This window comes from Phaenicophaeus curvirostris, chromosome 6 (assembly GCF_032191515.1).
Source record: "Phaenicophaeus curvirostris isolate KB17595 chromosome 6, BPBGC_Pcur_1.0, whole genome shotgun sequence".
Lineage (NCBI taxonomy): Eukaryota > Metazoa > Chordata > Aves > Cuculiformes > Cuculidae > Phaenicophaeus > Phaenicophaeus curvirostris.
Window position 1 is genome coordinate 477,003 of NC_091397.1, and position 15,716 is coordinate 492,718.

General features: G+C 52.4%; 1 protein-coding gene across 1 annotated transcript; it reads left to right on the forward strand.

Annotated features, from left to right (window-relative positions):
• Positions 1-250: 250 nt before the first annotated feature.
• Positions 251-13,662, forward strand: CDC25A (cell division cycle 25A). The gene is made up of 16 exons (XM_069859214.1): positions 251-409; positions 2,331-2,413; positions 4,742-4,796; positions 5,468-5,500; positions 5,647-5,683; positions 6,834-6,935; positions 7,265-7,363; positions 7,667-7,765; positions 8,106-8,180; positions 8,797-8,949; positions 9,248-9,340; positions 9,662-9,724; positions 10,199-10,297; positions 11,257-11,387; positions 11,746-11,857; positions 13,279-13,662. Exons 1-16 carry the CDS (start codon positions 267-269, stop codon positions 13,417-13,419), a joined length of 1,518 nt encoding a protein of 505 aa, XP_069715315.1. The 5' UTR covers positions 251-266; the 3' UTR covers positions 13,420-13,662.
• The last annotated feature ends 2,054 nt before the right edge of the window (positions 13,663-15,716 follow it).

Sequence of the window (15,716 nt, forward strand, 5' to 3'; positions counted from 1 at the left end):
CCTTCTGCGTGGCGCCTCCACCGCGCTGCATGCTGGGAAACGTAGTCCCGTTGCCCACCCCCCCCCCCCCCCCCCCCCCCGCTACCTCCTGGCTTCTCATTGGACGGCGGCGTCCGCGGTGGGCGGGGCGCTCGGCGGGATTAGCCAATCAGCGGGCGCCGCCGCGCGGGGCCGCGCTCTGATTGGCTGCGCGGAAGCTTTGGCGCCAGGTTCGAGGCCCGAGGAGGAAGAAGAAGGAGAAGCAGAAGAAGAAGCCGCTCAGCGCCATGGAGGCCGCGCCGGGCGGCTCCTATCGCCGCCGCCTCTTGCTCCTCTCGCCGGCATCTCCCGCCGTCGTTAAAGCTCTTTTCCCCGACGACCTCTCGCCGGTCTCCGACCTCCGCCTCACCATGGAGCAGCTGGGACGCGGGTCAGTAACGCAGCCCCCCCCCTCCCCCCGCCATGCGGGGCCTCCAGGCCTCCTTCACCCCCATCCTCAGCCCCACATGGGGCTGGGGCTCCTCCTCCCCCTGTTCTTCTGTTTCTGTTCCTTCTCCGAGATCATCTCCCTCTTCTTTCCCCTCTAGATCGTCTTCTTCCACCTCCCCCCCCCCAAGATCTTCCTCCACCTCCCCCCCCCAAGATCTTCCTCCACCTCCCCCCCCCAAGATCTTCCTCCACCTCCCCCCCCAAGATCTTCCTCCACCTCCCCCCCCAAGATCTTCCTCCACCTCCCCCCCCCAAGATCTTCCTCCACCTCCCCCCCCAAGATCTTCCTCCACCTCCCCCCCCAAAATCTCCTTCCACCTCCCCCCCCAAAATCTCCTTCCACCTCCCCCCCCGAGATCTCCTTCCACCTCCCCCCCCCGAGATCTCCTTCCACCTCCCCCCCCCGAGATCTCCTTCCACCTCCCCCCCCGAGATCTCCTTCCACCTCCCCCCCCCGAGATCTCCTTCCACCTCCCCCCCCCGAGATCTCCTTCCACCTCCCCCCCCCGAGATCTCCTTCCACCTCCCCCCCCGAGATCTCCTTCCACCTCCCCCCCCGAGATCTCCTTCCACCTCCCCCCCCCGAGATCTCCTTCCACCTCCCCCCCCCGAGATCTCCTTCCACCTCCCCCCCCCGAGATCTCCTTCCACCTCCCCCCCCCGAGATCTCCTTCCACCTCCCCCCCCCGAGATCTCCTTCCACCTCCCCCCCCAAGATTTTCTTTCACCTCTTCCCCTGCCTTCCCCCACAAGATCCTCTACCTCTTCTCTCCCCACGAGGTCTTCTCTTGCCTCCTCCCCCACCGAGATCTTCTAGCTCTGCTCCTCCCCACCTGCAAGGCCTCCAGGACCCCATCCCCTCTCACCCCACAAAAACGAGGGGGGCCTCGTGGATCTCCTCTCCTCCCTCCCCGCCGTTTGAACCAAAGCCTCGAAGACCTCATCCCCCCATTCCCTCCTTCCAAACATCCTCCCCTTTTTTAAGGCCTGGAGGTCCCCTTCTCCTAACCCTCCCTCCAAAAATGAGGTTCCAGGAGCAGTTTCTCCCCCTGCCCTCCCCAAAATGAGAACCTGAGCAGTTCTCAACCAGCCCTGCAAACCCGAGGCCTCCTTTACATTCCCCTCCTCCTCTTTCCTGGTGCCCTCGAAGAGCTCTCCTGCTGCTCATCCCCTCCTCCTTCCACCCAATATCCTCTTTCTTCCTGGGAAGCTCCAAGACGGGGCCACCCCCTGCTCTCCTGCCCACACGTGGTGGTGGATCCTTCCCTCTGGGCCATCTTTCCACCATGTGTCACCATCTTCTCCTTCTTTTCTGGGCGTCCACCCTGCTCCACGGCCCTTCCCTCTGCCTGGCCCCAGTGTTGAGGGCTTTCTCCTCTTTCATGGATCAGTCTTGGAACCTTCTTGTGTCCGTCCTTCCTGCCTTCCAGCCCACATTAGGCATCACCTCAGCTCCTTAGCTGCGTCATCTCAGCTCCTTCTGGCTCTCTCCCGTGTCTCAACTCCTTTAACTCTCACCGGGCTCCTGGCCACCCCTCCTCTCTTTGCCGTTTCACATATAGAAAGTGCTGTGGTCTCTTCTCCTCTCTCCGGCCTCGCAGGTGCTCGATCTAATTTTCTGTTCCCAGTCTCCCACTCCTTTAATCCCAGTAACCACCACAGGTAGGTGGGGAGATGATGTGCTCAGAGACACGGTTTAATGGTCTTTAGGCCTGGTTGGACGTGATCTCAAAGGTCTTTTCCAGCCAAATGATTCTATGATACAGTTGGCTCTTGTTTTGCTCTGGTTCTCCTGGCATTTGTCCTTTGTTTGCTGTTTTAATATCATCCAGGGTTAAAAAAACATCTATTTTTCTTTACAGCCATGAAAACGCCGAGCAAGATCCGGGTAACAGGAATACAAGTGGTTTACAAAGAACGGTGTCATCAGAATCGACAGACTCAGGTACGGCTTTCTCGATTCATAAATAGCAAGCAAGGAATTAAAAGCATCACATCTTTCCGTGGCTCCCACTGCAGCGTCTCCCAGGGTTTGGATAGAGAACTAAAGCTGCCCGTCCGCAGCCTTCCGCGACCTCTTCTCCTCCTTGGGCTCTCAGAAGGAGCGAGGCATCGCTCAGCAAGCTCCTGCAGCTTGTGGTTTGGGTTGTGGATGGGATTTTTGCTTTAATTGTCCTTGAATACGTAGAGGAAAAACTGGTTCTGCCCCCACAGGGGACTCTGTAGCGACGGCCTTTGCCTTTTTTCTTTAAGTGGCTGCTGGGCCGTGGCTGCTGCCCTGTTACGCTCTGCGCTCCGGCGTTCCCTTCCAACCCAGAGCATTCTATGATTCTACAATGTTTATCACTGCTCTTTTCTCTTTGCCCTGATGTTCTGCTCTGCGCTGGGTAGGAGATCAGCCCCTTATCAGGAGTTTGTCAACCTCTCTTGCAGCAGAGATGGGAAAACAGGGAGATAGCGTTTCGTTCTTCATCACAAGGATCCTTTGCGTGTCTGCGTTTGCCTCTGAACAGGGCTGATGGGGGTTTCTTCCCTTTGGAGGGCGATAACTTTGATGAAAGAAGCTGTTACTCTATGTTTTCTCTCTTTAAACCCAAACTAATCTGCGCTGCACGCTCCGATCGAGGCAGTTGAGCAGGGTTGGTCTGGTGTTTTGAGGGTTTTTTGTGGCTTTTTAAGATGAGCTGATTGTTAATCTGAAAACAGGGGGAGCTGCATCCTAGGACTGATACTTGCTGAGATTTAGAAGGGTTTTAACGATGAAAATGAAATTAGCTGTTACCCTACGACTTAGCAACCTGCTCCAGTGGGAGGTGTCCCTGCTCGTGGCGGGGGGATTGGAACAGGATGGGCTTTGAGATCCCTTCTAACCCAAACTGTTCGATGATTCCATGACTTACAGACTCAGGAAGGGTTCTGATATTTCATCTGTCTAGCCCAGTGATGAGAATTGGTGCCTCCACCTGAATCCACGCACCAGTCTGCCTGTACACAGTCCTTTCAGCTTTAAAAGAACTTTATGAACTGCTAGAACTCCACAGAGTGAGCTAGAATAACCCAGCTTGCTAAAATCTCCACCCTCTTGGCTCTTTTCTTTTATCCTGTCTCCAAAACAGGTCTGAAGTGCTTACAAAACACTTGTGGTTAGGCCCAGACCGCTACCTGTCACGTTAGTCAAATTAATTCTCTGTGGTTGTTTAGATCACAGCCACTCGAGCAGCAACAAGTCTCCTCGTGACGGAGCGGAGCGTATTCCAGGGAGCTCTTGGCCTGTCGCTAGGCCCTGTAATACAGGACCTCTACGGGATTCTGTGTTTAATTTGGCTTCGTATTTGACTGCACTGAAATGCTGCGTGGCTCTAATATTGTCCTGGTTTGCGCTGACGAAGCACTCGCTGTTATTTCCAGTGCACCTTTTGACTGCTCTTCTTGGAATGAGCCCAAGGCCTCTTCCTCTAGAATAGAACTGCAGAATCTTTGAGGTTGGAAAAGACCTCCAAGAGTCCAACCATCACCTCAACGCCACCATCACTGCTAAACCGTGTCGTGAAGTGCCACGGCCACACGCTTTTTGAACCCCTCCAGGGTTTTTGAAACGCTGGGCAGCCTCTGCGAGCGCCTCACCGTTCTTTCAGTATAGAAACTTTCCCTAATTTCTAGTCTAAACCTCCCCTGGCACAGCTTGAGACCATTTCTTCTCCTCCTATCCCTTGTTCCTAGGGAGAAGAGCCCAGCACCCACCTCAACACAATCTCCTTTCCAGGAGCTGCAGAGAGCCATGAGGTCCCCTCTCAGCCTCCTCTTCTCCAAGCTAAGCAGCCCCAGGTCCCTCAGCTGCTCCCAGAACCCCTGGTCTCCAGCCCCTTCCCCAGCTCCGTTCTATGAAGAGCTGTAACTAAAAACATGCCTTAAAACCCCTGAAAGACAGATATTTTTTAGGATTTCTGTGTGGGAGAATAAACCAGGAGTACTCCCTGTTTTGTGGTCGCGCTCTGCTTCATGGGACGTTCTAGGCAGGGCCAGGGCTGCTTTTTAAAGCCATTATTTTACCCCAGCAAGCACTAACACCTGATTATGGATGGTAAAACCCCAACAGAACAGAGTATCCATAACCATTGTTCGCTCCTCCATGGAGCTGAGGCTGCAGGTTGGATTTTCTACCTCGAATTCCTGCCTGAGCTCAGGCTCTTTGAGAGAAAATCCTGGAATGTCCAACACTTGGTGTTTTGGGTGTTAAATGACAGCTCAGTAGAAAAAACTCTTTCCTCTGCAGGTTGTGCTCTGGATTCACCTGGCCCTGCGACCCCACACGATGCCGTAGAGGACACGTATGTAACCATATGCTAAGCCTGATTTTTCACATCACGCTGTTAACGACCGTGGGCTAACGAGAGGCCTGACATGGCTTTCCCTTTGCTGGCGTGGCTGGGGTGGGCTCCTCTCTCCCAAACTTCACAGCCCGAGGTTCCAGGCTCTGTCTTGTCTGTGTCCTGGGCTGCTCAGCAGGCCTGAGTTAACGTGTGGCACCAGCCAGGCTGTCCGAGCACGACACCAGAACCTTAGCAGGCTCTGAGGTGCGGTTTTCACTCCGTACATGAATTATCTTTTATGATTTTAGGAGCTTTAACTGCTACGAGCTTCTCTTGCCTTGGAATTTGCTACTGGCGATTAAATTAGCGTTCCTTTCCACATCTTCTGTCCCCAGGGGTGAGGGAGAGATGCCCTCGGTCTCGGCTTTGCCGAGCCTCTCTTCCTTGAACCTGGCTTCTTGTCTAGTGCTGAAAAAGATCTGGGAAAGGAGGGGTGGAGGGAGTCAATTTGCTGTCACAAAAAACTAGGGTGGGAGAAGCTGGCTATAAATAGCTTGAGAGGAAGACAAAGCGTCGCCAAGAAGCACATTGGCTTCTGCTTCGCGTAGCTCGACATGACTTCAATACAGGATTGATTTTCTGCCTGCTGCCCTTTGGCACTCACCACAGGGCATCTCTCTTGCTTCTAGGTTTGAGAAAGCAATTGAATCCAGCAGGCTGAAGTAAGTATAGTTCTGGTTTAACCTCTTTGTCAGCGACTGTTGTGCTCGTGGAGTTTTATTGGGGGGGGAAGAAAAGTGCGTTTTACTCACGTTACTGTCGTTTAAAACAAAACGTTGACGTAAATCTTGGTTCTCTTTTATTGCAGCATTCGAATGCCTTTTAGAAGAATCCAGTCGCTGCCGGTAAGCGAGGGTGATGTTGCTCTTCTAGAATCATAGAATAGCTTGGGTTGGAAGGGACCTTAAAGATCATCCAGTCCCACCCCTGCCATGGGCAGGGACACCTCCCACTGGATCAGGGGCTCCAAGGTCCATCTAATGTGGCCTTGAACCCCTCCAGGGATGGGGCAGCCACAGCTTATCCTGTTCCAGCTCCTCCCCACCTCACTGGGAAGAAATTCCTCCTCCTGTCCAGTCTAACTCTGCCCCTCTCCAGTTTGTCCCCATTGCCCCTCGTCCCATCCCCACAAGCCTTTGGGAACAGCCCCTCCCCAGCTTTCTTGGAGCCCCTTCAGGGTCTGGAAGCTGCTCTAAGGTCTCCATGGAGCCTTCTCTTCTCCTGAACATCCCAACTCTCTCAGCCTGTCCTCGTACGGGAGGTTCTCCAGCCCTCATATCATCCTTGTAGCCTCCTCTGGACATATAAACATTAAAGAATTCAGTGTGTTAATTGTTTTTGGTTGGATGCGTTCCATAACTGGCTAATCTTCTGGCTTCCAGACAGCCGCTGTGATACTTAAGCTTCAACTCTGACAGTTTTCATTGAAAACACAAAATCACACCCAAGTTGGCGTGGAATTTCAGTGAGGAATGCTGTGGAAGCATTTTGTCCTTGTACCAAGGTGTCAGCCTGGAGAAGAGGAGGCTGAGGGGAGACCTCATTGCTCTCTGCAACTCCCTGAGAGGAGGTTGTGGAGAGGAGGGAGCTGGGCTCTTCTCCCAAGGGACAGGGGACAGGATGAAAGGGAATGGCCTTAAGCTCCACCAGGGGAGGCTCAGGCTGGACAGCAGGATGAAATCTTTCCTGGAAAGGGTGATTGGTCCCTGTCGGAGGCTGCCCAGGGAGGGGGTTGAGTCCCCTTCCCTGGAGGGGTTGAAGGGCCGGGTGGCCGAGGTGCTGAGGGACATGGGTCAGTGATTGATGGGGATGGTTGGACTCAATGATCTGGTGGGTCTCTTCCAACCTGATGATTCTATGAGCTCCTGCACAGAGTTACCTCCAACTTGTACTCTGAGACCTTGCAGTCTCAATTAACCACTTCTTCGCTTAAAATCTTGTACAAAAACTACATTGCACAATACTGAACTTGGGCCTTGTGTGTGAACGTTGCAGCAAAGCCTCCTGGGCTGCAGCCCTGCCCTGAAGAGGAACCATTCTGACTCTCTGGACGGTGATACTTTTCAACTGTTGGAGCAAGAGGACAATAAGGAGAACGTAAGTGTCGCTTCTCGCTGCTTGTGATGATTTGGTGTAAGAGAGGGGGTGAAAAGGTGGCTTCTACCCTCTGCCAGGCTGTGATTCAGATGAAAGAAACAGAAAAGCCCCAGGCCTATAGGTGCTATCAAGAAGTTTAGAGCTGGATTGTGTTAAACAAATCACTATTGTAACATCTTTAATTTGAAAACACTCCCCTTTGTCATATTCCTGTTGGAACTTAAAACTACCCGACATTTTGGATTTAAAAAACCCAACGATCTAAAATGATCCCAGCGACTTAGTTGAATTTTGGTGAAATAATCGCCTCGCTCCTCTCTCTAATTCAGGAATCGTTTGAGTTTAAGAAGCCAACCAAACCAGCTTCTCGTTGTTCCGTGCATGGAAAAGGTGTTCCTGGGCCAAGGAAGAACTTATGTCCAGCGCAGGTAGTGTTGTGCTTTATTTCTCACCTAATCCTCCGCGTACGACCGTTTGGGAGGATGAAAAATTACATCAGAATGCTAAGACGATGCTGTTAATCACCATTATTCATGTGCCGGATGGAAGAACTTGTCTGGCTGGCAGATAAAAGAACTCTCCTCACTTTTGGCTTGTGAGATGGTCAGAAGTTTGAAACGTGGGTTGTTCCGTGGTCTGTGAAAGATCAATCACTGCAGAGGTGAGGTGGTGCTGCCAGAAAGTCCTTAAAACTCACAGTCTTGTCTCTGTTTCCCACTGGTGAACAGGAGAACGACAGGCCAGCTTTCCTGCAGCTTTCTTCTCTGACTTCCTCTGAAAGCGATGATGATGATGGGTTCCTAGAGCTGCTAGATGATCAGGATTTGAAGGTAGGTATGAAGGAAACGCAGCAGACGTCGCAAAATGATCTCTTGTCGTCTGCCAACAATATGTGTCTGTGGAGCAGGTCAGACTGCAAAGTGCTGGGTCCTGGGATCCTTGATGGGTATAAACTGGAGATTTAGACGAGACAGAAGGAGGAATTTCTTCACCATGAGGGTGGGGAGGCCCTGGAACAGGTTGCCCAGAGAAGCTCCAGCAGATGGCTGCTCCATCCCTGGAGGTGTTCAAGGCCAGGTTGGATGTTTTTAGGAGCTGTAGATATTTTCGTGTTCTCCCCACAGTGAAAGAGATGAGAATGAGCTCTGTTTTTTTTCCTTTTTCCCTCAGAACGATGAGGAGATGCCATCTGATGTGGCGAGCCTCTGGACTGCACCACTAGTCATGAGGAAAGCGGACAATCGGGTGAGTGTTCTGGCAGAGCACAGCGGAACAGAGATGAGGATTTTGTTCTAGCGGCCGTTTTCCCCACTGGGACAAGCGATCGCTCTGTCTCTGCTCCTGTAACCCTAATAACAGCAACCTAAGAGAAGGCATCACCCCCCTTCTGCATTCTGTTATCTCTAAAGGCTGTTTACCTGCAGGACTCTGCGTGGAACAATACTCGCTGTGTGCCTAAATAGGCATTAACTTTCTTTTAACTTCATTAATGCAATAAGATCTTGTCTTCCTTTATCAGATATTTGTTGACATACCTTGAAGACAACCCACACGCTTACCTGGAATGCCTTGATCCTGATAACAGACTGCAAAGGAGTTCAGAGACCAGAAAAAACTCCTTAATTTGTTGATAGATTGTCTGCTAATTGATATAAATCCCTCTGCTAGTGCTGCTTGTGGTGCTCTGAGCTCACCCAGCAAGAAACAAGTGTCACTGGAATATGGATACTAGATCTTGGGTGACCCTGCTGATGTCCTGCTGTCCCTGGCAGTGGCAGCGTCTTAATCAAGGCAAAATCTGTAATAATTTGGAATTCTGACTACTTTTCTAACAGCTCTGACCTCCCCTCTTCTCTCACAGGCCAAACGATGCCGGTTGTTTGGCTCTTCGTCCATGCCGAGCGGCGTTGGAAGAACTACCCAGAAAAGGATGGAGAGATCCCAGGAGGAGAATTCTCCAGGGAAAAGCAAGAAGAGGAAAAGCTTGCCTGGAACACCCTCTGAAGACTCAACGGTTGGTGGCTCCGTATCTGGTTTTGTAGCGGAGAATTGATTACGAGGGGCTCTAACATGGGTGTCCGGTTTGTGCAGGTTAACGAGGTTTTTCCAGGTCAGCTACTGACCTAGCAGAACTGCAAAGTGGGGATTAGGGGAGCTGGTGCAGTAGGTGCATATTCTTGAGCCTGAGTTTTGCCTCAGTCCAAAGGGGAAGGAAGATTCTATGAATTATGAGCCAGAATTCAGGGCTGCAGATTGAATTTTGATCTCTGCTGTCGGTGCTCGGCACTGATCTCTAACCTCTGTTCCTCTAGAGTCTGAAAATGGTAAAGACGCAATCCTCCGCAGCGGAGATCGAGACCATTTTGGACAGTGACCAGAGAGATCTTATTGGTGACTTCTCGAAGGTAATTCAAGTGCTTCAAGGGTTTTAGTGGCCTCTCCTGGTAGACACACCTTGAACCAGCTCTGATAAAGCCCTTCCCTTCCATAACAGCTCATACTCACGTTGCCAAGAGAGGCTGTGGGTGAGAAGGGTGTTTTTGTAGCTTAGACACAAAGAGATTCTACAAAATCCCTTCAGTATACGCCCCAGAACTAAAATTCTGTCCCTGAATTTTGGAAATCTTCGTTTTAACTTAAGCTTTGCTGAAAAACAAAGTACCTGTGTTACAAAATGAACGGCTGGATGCTGTGCTACCGCCTGTGTGACCTGTCTTCTTTTCCAGGGTTATTTATTCCACACCGTCGATGGGAAACACCAAGATTTAAAATACATCGACTCGGAAATGGTATGTGCTCCAGGGACAGTGAGGAAAATTCTTTACTGGGGTGAGGGGAAACGATAGAGGCACCTGGGATTGTTTAGCCTGGAGAAGAGGAGGCTGAGGGGAGACCTGATCCCTCTCTGCAGCTCCTGGAAAGGAGGTTGTGGTGAGGTGGATGCTGCTCTCTTCTCCCAAGGAACAAGGGATAGGAGGAGAGGAAATGGCCTCAAGTTGCACCAGGGGAGGTTTAGATTGAATATTAAGAAGTATTCCTTCACTGAAAGGGTTGTGAAGCACTGGAAAAGGTTGCCCAGGGCAGTGGTGGAGTCTCCATCCCTGGAGGTGTTTAAAAGACTGCTTGATAAGGTGCTCAGGGATCTGGTTTAGTGGTGGACAGGTACGGTTGGGCTCGATGATCTCAAAGGTCTTTTCCAACCACACGATTCTATGAACACAAAACCCTCTTGAAACAACTGAACTCGTGGATGTTTGTTTCAGATTGTGTCTGTGCTGACGGGGAAGTTTGAAAGCTTCATCGAGGAATGTGTGATAATTGATTGTAGATACCCGTACGAGTATGAAGGAGGACACATCAAGGTATGTCCACCCCATAAGAGCAATGCAGAGTTGTCTGAAGCAGCAAGCTGGGTCACTCAGCACCACGTGGGGCTGCTCTTTATCCTTTGTATCCACAGGCGATGTGGATATTTTATAGCTGAGAGGTCCAAGTGCTCCCCTGGGGTTTGGGATCGTGTGAATTGCAGGACACTGAGCTCACACTTCGTTCAGAAAGTGACTTTTTCCCTCAAAGGAGGGAACGTTCTGCTTTCCTTAAGCATTAAGGGTGACCTGCATGGCAAGCACGGGGATGATTCCAGAGGAGGATACAAGATCTCTCATACGAGGACAGGCTGAGAGAGTTGGGGTTGTTCAGCCTGGAGAAGAGAAGGCTCCGAGGAGACCTTAGAGCAGCTTCCAGAACCTGAAGGGGCTCCAAGAAAGCTGCGAAGGACTTTTTACAAAGGCTTGGGGCAATGGCTTTAAATTGGAGAGGGACTTAGGCTGGATAAAGGAGGCATTTCTTCACCATGAGAGTGAGGAGGCACAGGAACTGGATGCTCTTTAAGTTCCCTTCTAACCCAAACGATTCTATGATTCTACTTTATGCTCAGTATCCATCATCCTGTATCTGGGGAAGCTAAAATTAGAGTATTAAACTTCATTTAAACCACAGAACAAGTGGCTGTGCAAAATAGAATTGATCTTGAAGTGTGCTGCTTGGGCAAACTGGCTGCTCCTCTTGGATACAGGGAGATGGGAAAGGAATTCCCTCAATCCATAGCATAGAACTGCTGAAATGATCATCTGGAAGACGTTCTGGTCACCCACTGCCTGCGTTAGAGCGCTTGTGGTGTTCTGCTTGGGTTTGAACTCACGTTCTCATTGTCTGGAGGGCGCTCAGAGCTCCTGTTTGACTTAAGATGAGGAAAAAGCTTGCAAGGAAGCGGGATGGGTTTGTTACCTCTCACCCAGCGCACGTGACTCTCCCTTTCCAGGGGGCTGTGAACCTGCACATGGAGGAGGACGTGGAAAACTTCTTGCTTAAGAAGCCAATCCAGCCGTCGGAGAACAAACGAGTGATAGTTGTGTTCCACTGCGAGTTTTCCTCGGAGCGGGGTCCTCGAATGTGAGTTTCCCCACAAACCCCTCGCTAAGACCTTAGTGGGGAGCCACCTTTTGGGGTCTGAGGCGGGGGCGCTGCTCCGTACGCAGTTTATTGAGAGTAGAAGTTGGTTGTGGCCTCCTGCAGGGATGTTCCGCGGCTCATGCCCGTGTCAGACTTGGGCTGGTGCACTGGGATGCTCAGAAAGGGAAAAGGAAAAACATTTATTCACAGCTTATCAGCCAGCGTGGCTTCTCTGCCTTCTCCTGATGGGCAGTGGCTCACTTCCGTAATCGAAGGAATGGGAATTTTAAGCTAAACACTGTTTTAATGTGTTATTTCTTGAGTGGGAAACGTAATGGAGAATCTTTCCCTGCTACAGGTGCCGGTTTGTGAGAGAGCGGGACAGGCTGGGTAACGAATACCCCAACCTCCACTACCCAGAGCTGTATGTCCTGAAAGGGGGTTACAAGGACTTCTTCTCACGATGCCGTGTGAGTAGCCTCTTCAATTGTTGTGAGGACAACAAAGGGGCCACAAAGATGGTGCGAGGGCTGGAGCATCTCTGCTAGGAAGACAGGCTGAGAGCGTTTGGGTTGCTCATCCTGAAGAAGAGAAAGCTCCGAGGAGACCTTTAGAGCAGCTTCCAGTCCTGAAAGGGGCTCCAGGAAAGCTGGGGAGTGACTTTTTATCAAGGAAGGCAGGGACAGGACAAGGGGGAAAAGTTTGAAGCTGAAAGAGGGGAGATGGAGATGAGATCTTGGGAGGAAATGTTTTGCTGTGAGGGTGGGGAGGCCCTGGCTCACGTTGCCCAGAGAAGTGGTGGCTGCCCCATCCCTGGAGGTGTTGAAGGGCGTCTTCTCCTGAGGTGGGAGGACCAGGAGCCTCACGGTGGCAGCATGGAACAGCCGATGGCAGCCGTAGTGCTCCGGGTCTGGCCTGCGAGCCTGCTCTTTAGCCAAGGATTTGTCAGCTCTGTGCTATTTCAAGGTGAATACCGGCTGGATTGACTTGGTGCAGTGATGTCTGGCAGGAAATTTGGGGTGAGAGCTCTGTATACACCACTGAAAGTCCTTCATCAAACAGCTCCCACTTCTGGAGTAGCTGTAATCTGTCACTTGGCTTCGTTCATGAATGTCTGGTATGCAGCTCCTGCCTGGAGCTGGGGCTCTGGTTCTGTTTATTCCGGTGGAGTTGTTCATGGCTCCTAGCAGGCCCTGTGGGGGAGTCCTGGAGATCGTCCTCCTGGGACACACGTGAGGAAAAGCACCTTCTGAGCAACGTGAGCCCCCAGCCCAGAAACCCCCCGTGTCCTGGGCTGCATCCAGAGCAGCGTGGGCAGCAGGGAGGGAGGGGATTGTCCCCTCTGCTCCTCTCTGGGAGACCTCAGCTGGAGGGTTGGGGTCAGCTCTGGAATCCTCAGCAGGAGAAGGAGATGGAGCTGTTGGAACGGGGCCAGAGGAGGCTCCAAGGATGATGCGAGGGCTGGAGAACCTCCCGTCCGAGGACAGGCTGAGAGAGTTGGGATGTTCAGCCTGGAGAAGAGAAGGCTCCGAGGAGACCTGAGAGCAGCTTCCAGGGCTGAAAAAGGCTCCGGGAAGGTTGGGGAGGTGCTCCTGATCAGGGAGGGCAGGGACAGGGTGAGGGGAACGGTTTGAAGCTGGAAGAGGGGAGACTGAGATGAGATCTTGGGAAGAAACGTTGTTCTGTGAGGCTGGGGAGGCCCTGGAACAGGTTGCCCAGAGAAGCTGTAGCTGCCCCATCCCTGGAGGTGTTGATGTCCAGCTTGGATGGAGCTTGGAGCCCCTGATCCAGTGGGAGGTGTCCCTGCGCATGGCAGGGGGTGGAACTGGATGATCTTTGAGGTCCCTTCCACCCCAAACCACTCCACGATTCTACATTTCTATTTCCCCAGAGCTTCTGCGAGCCCCAGGGCTACCGCCCCATGCACCACGAAGACTTCAAAGAAGACTTGAAAAGGTTCCGCACCAAAAGCCGCACTTGGGCGGGCGAGAGGAGCAAAAGGGAGATGTACAGTCGCTTGAAAAAGCTCTGAGCGCTGCTCTGAAGGAGCAGAGGCTGCGCTGTGGGGGGCTGCGGCGGGAGGGAGGCGGCCCTCGTCCGTTCTCGGGGTTCTCGGGTACCAAACCTCCTCGTCTGCGGAGCCGTGGGACTCGTGGCCGCTGGCTGGGAGCTGACTTTTATCAATACTCTTTGTTTACGCTGCTTCGTGGAAACGGCTTCTTGTTCTGCGCCGCCTCGAGCTGCCTGGGGAGGGGGGGGCGAGGTTGGCGCGCGGGGCGAGCACTGAGGGTGCTTTTGGGCCTGGTATTTTTTTTTTTTTTAAATGCTTTATTTTATTTAAATACAGTCAAACGAAGCTAACGCCGCTGCAGCTGAATCGTCTGCGTTGTACCTTGTTTCTGCCTGGGGCCGGGAGAGGGGGGAGTTTTGAATCTCGTTTTGGGTGCCTTGCGATTCGATTGTCTTTCGGATGCCTTTTGATTAACTTTGGAGTGAGTTCTGCTTATTTGTCTCAGCGTCAGCTTTGATTTTGTGTCTTTGTAGCATTAACGCATCGTAGAATAGTTTCAATTGGAAGGGACTTTAAACCTTCAACACCTCCAGGAATGGGATTTGGGGGTTCTGGTTGGTGGCGAGTTAGAATCATGGAACCATGAGATGGTTTGGGTTGGAAGGGACCTCAAAGCCCACCCAGTTCCAACCTTCTGCCACGGGCAGGGACACCTCCCACTGGATCAGGGGCTCCAAGCCCCATCCAACGTGGCCTTCAACACCTCCAGGGATGGGGCAGCCACAGCTTCTCTGGGCAACCTGTTCCAGCTCCTCCCCACCCTCACGGTGAAGAAATTCCTCCTCCTGTCCAGTCTCACTCTGCCCCTCTCCAGTTTGTCCCCATTGCCTCTTGTCCCATCACCACAAGCCTTGGGGAACAGCCCCTCTCCAGCTTTCCTGGAGCCCCTTCAGGTTCTGGAAGTTCTCTAGAAGGTCTCCTGGGAGCCTTCTCTTCTCCAGGCTGAACATCCCAACTCTCTCAGCCTGTCCTCATACGGGAGGTTCTCCAGCCCTCGCATCATCCTTGGAGCCTCCTCTGGCCCCGTTCCAACAGCTCCATCTCCTCCTTCTGCTGAGGATGTATGGGGAAGTAAAATGGGGAATAGTTCATTGCAACGGGAGGTTCTCACCTTACTGGGCTCCTGGGGGGAGTGTCCCCAAGAGAGGTTAAGGAGGAACAGCTTGTTGTGAGAACCTCGCGAGGTTCAACCAGGCCAAGGGAAGGTCCTACCCCTGGGTCGGGGCAACCCCCGGGTTTAATCCAGGCTGGGGGTGATGGGCTGGAGAGCAGCCCTGAGGAGAAGGACTCGGGGGGCTGGGGGGGAGAAGCTCCACAGGAGCTGGCAACGTGTGCTCCCAGCCCAGAAACCAACCGACAAGCGATAGGACGAGAGGAAACAGCCTCAAGTTGTACCAGGAGAGGTTTAGATCGGATATTGGGAAACGTTTCTTTCCTAAATGAGTGGTGAAGGGCTTGGAGAGGCTGCCCAGGGCAGTGGTGGGGCCTCCATCCCTGGAAGGGTTCAAAAAGCGTGTGACCAGGGCACTTCAGGACATGGTTCAGCAGGTCGGGGTTGGACTGGATGAGCTTAGAGGCCTTTTATAAACTTAACGATTCTATAATTCTATTCTATGAGCACTGCTGGCTTGGACCCAGGCGGAGAGCTTCAAACGATCAGCTAAAGCTCTGGAACAAGCCAAGCCTGCTCCTGCTGGTTTGCAAGCAGCAAAGCTGGAGGAGGATGAGTTTTGGGGCAGCAGCTGGGATTGTGCTGGAGGCTTTGGAGGGAGGAGCGATTGGAAGGCAGCTCTGGTGGAGATCTCGGGTGTTCCTTGCTGAAGTCGATGCATTTTGAAGGAGATTCGTGCATCTTTGCTGCGCAGAAGCTATTTTGTTAGGAAAACCATTAACCTCTTATCTTCATAGAATGGTTTGAGTTGGAAGGGACCTCAAAGCCCATCCAGTTCCAACCCCCTGCCATGGGCAGGGACACCTCGCGCTGGGTCAGGTTGCTCTCACAGCCCAATCCAAGCTGGATTTAAAAACCTCCAGGGATGGGATTTAGGGGTTCTGGTTGGTGGCAAGTTAGAATCATGGAACCACGGAATGGTTTGGGTTGGAAGGGACCTCAAAGTCCATCCAGTTCCAATCTCCTGCTATGGGTAGAGACACCTCCCACTGGATCAGGTTGCTCCAAGCCTCATCCAACCTGGCTTTCAACATTTTCAGGGATGGGGAATCCACTGCTTCTCTGGGCAACGTGATCCAGGGCCTCC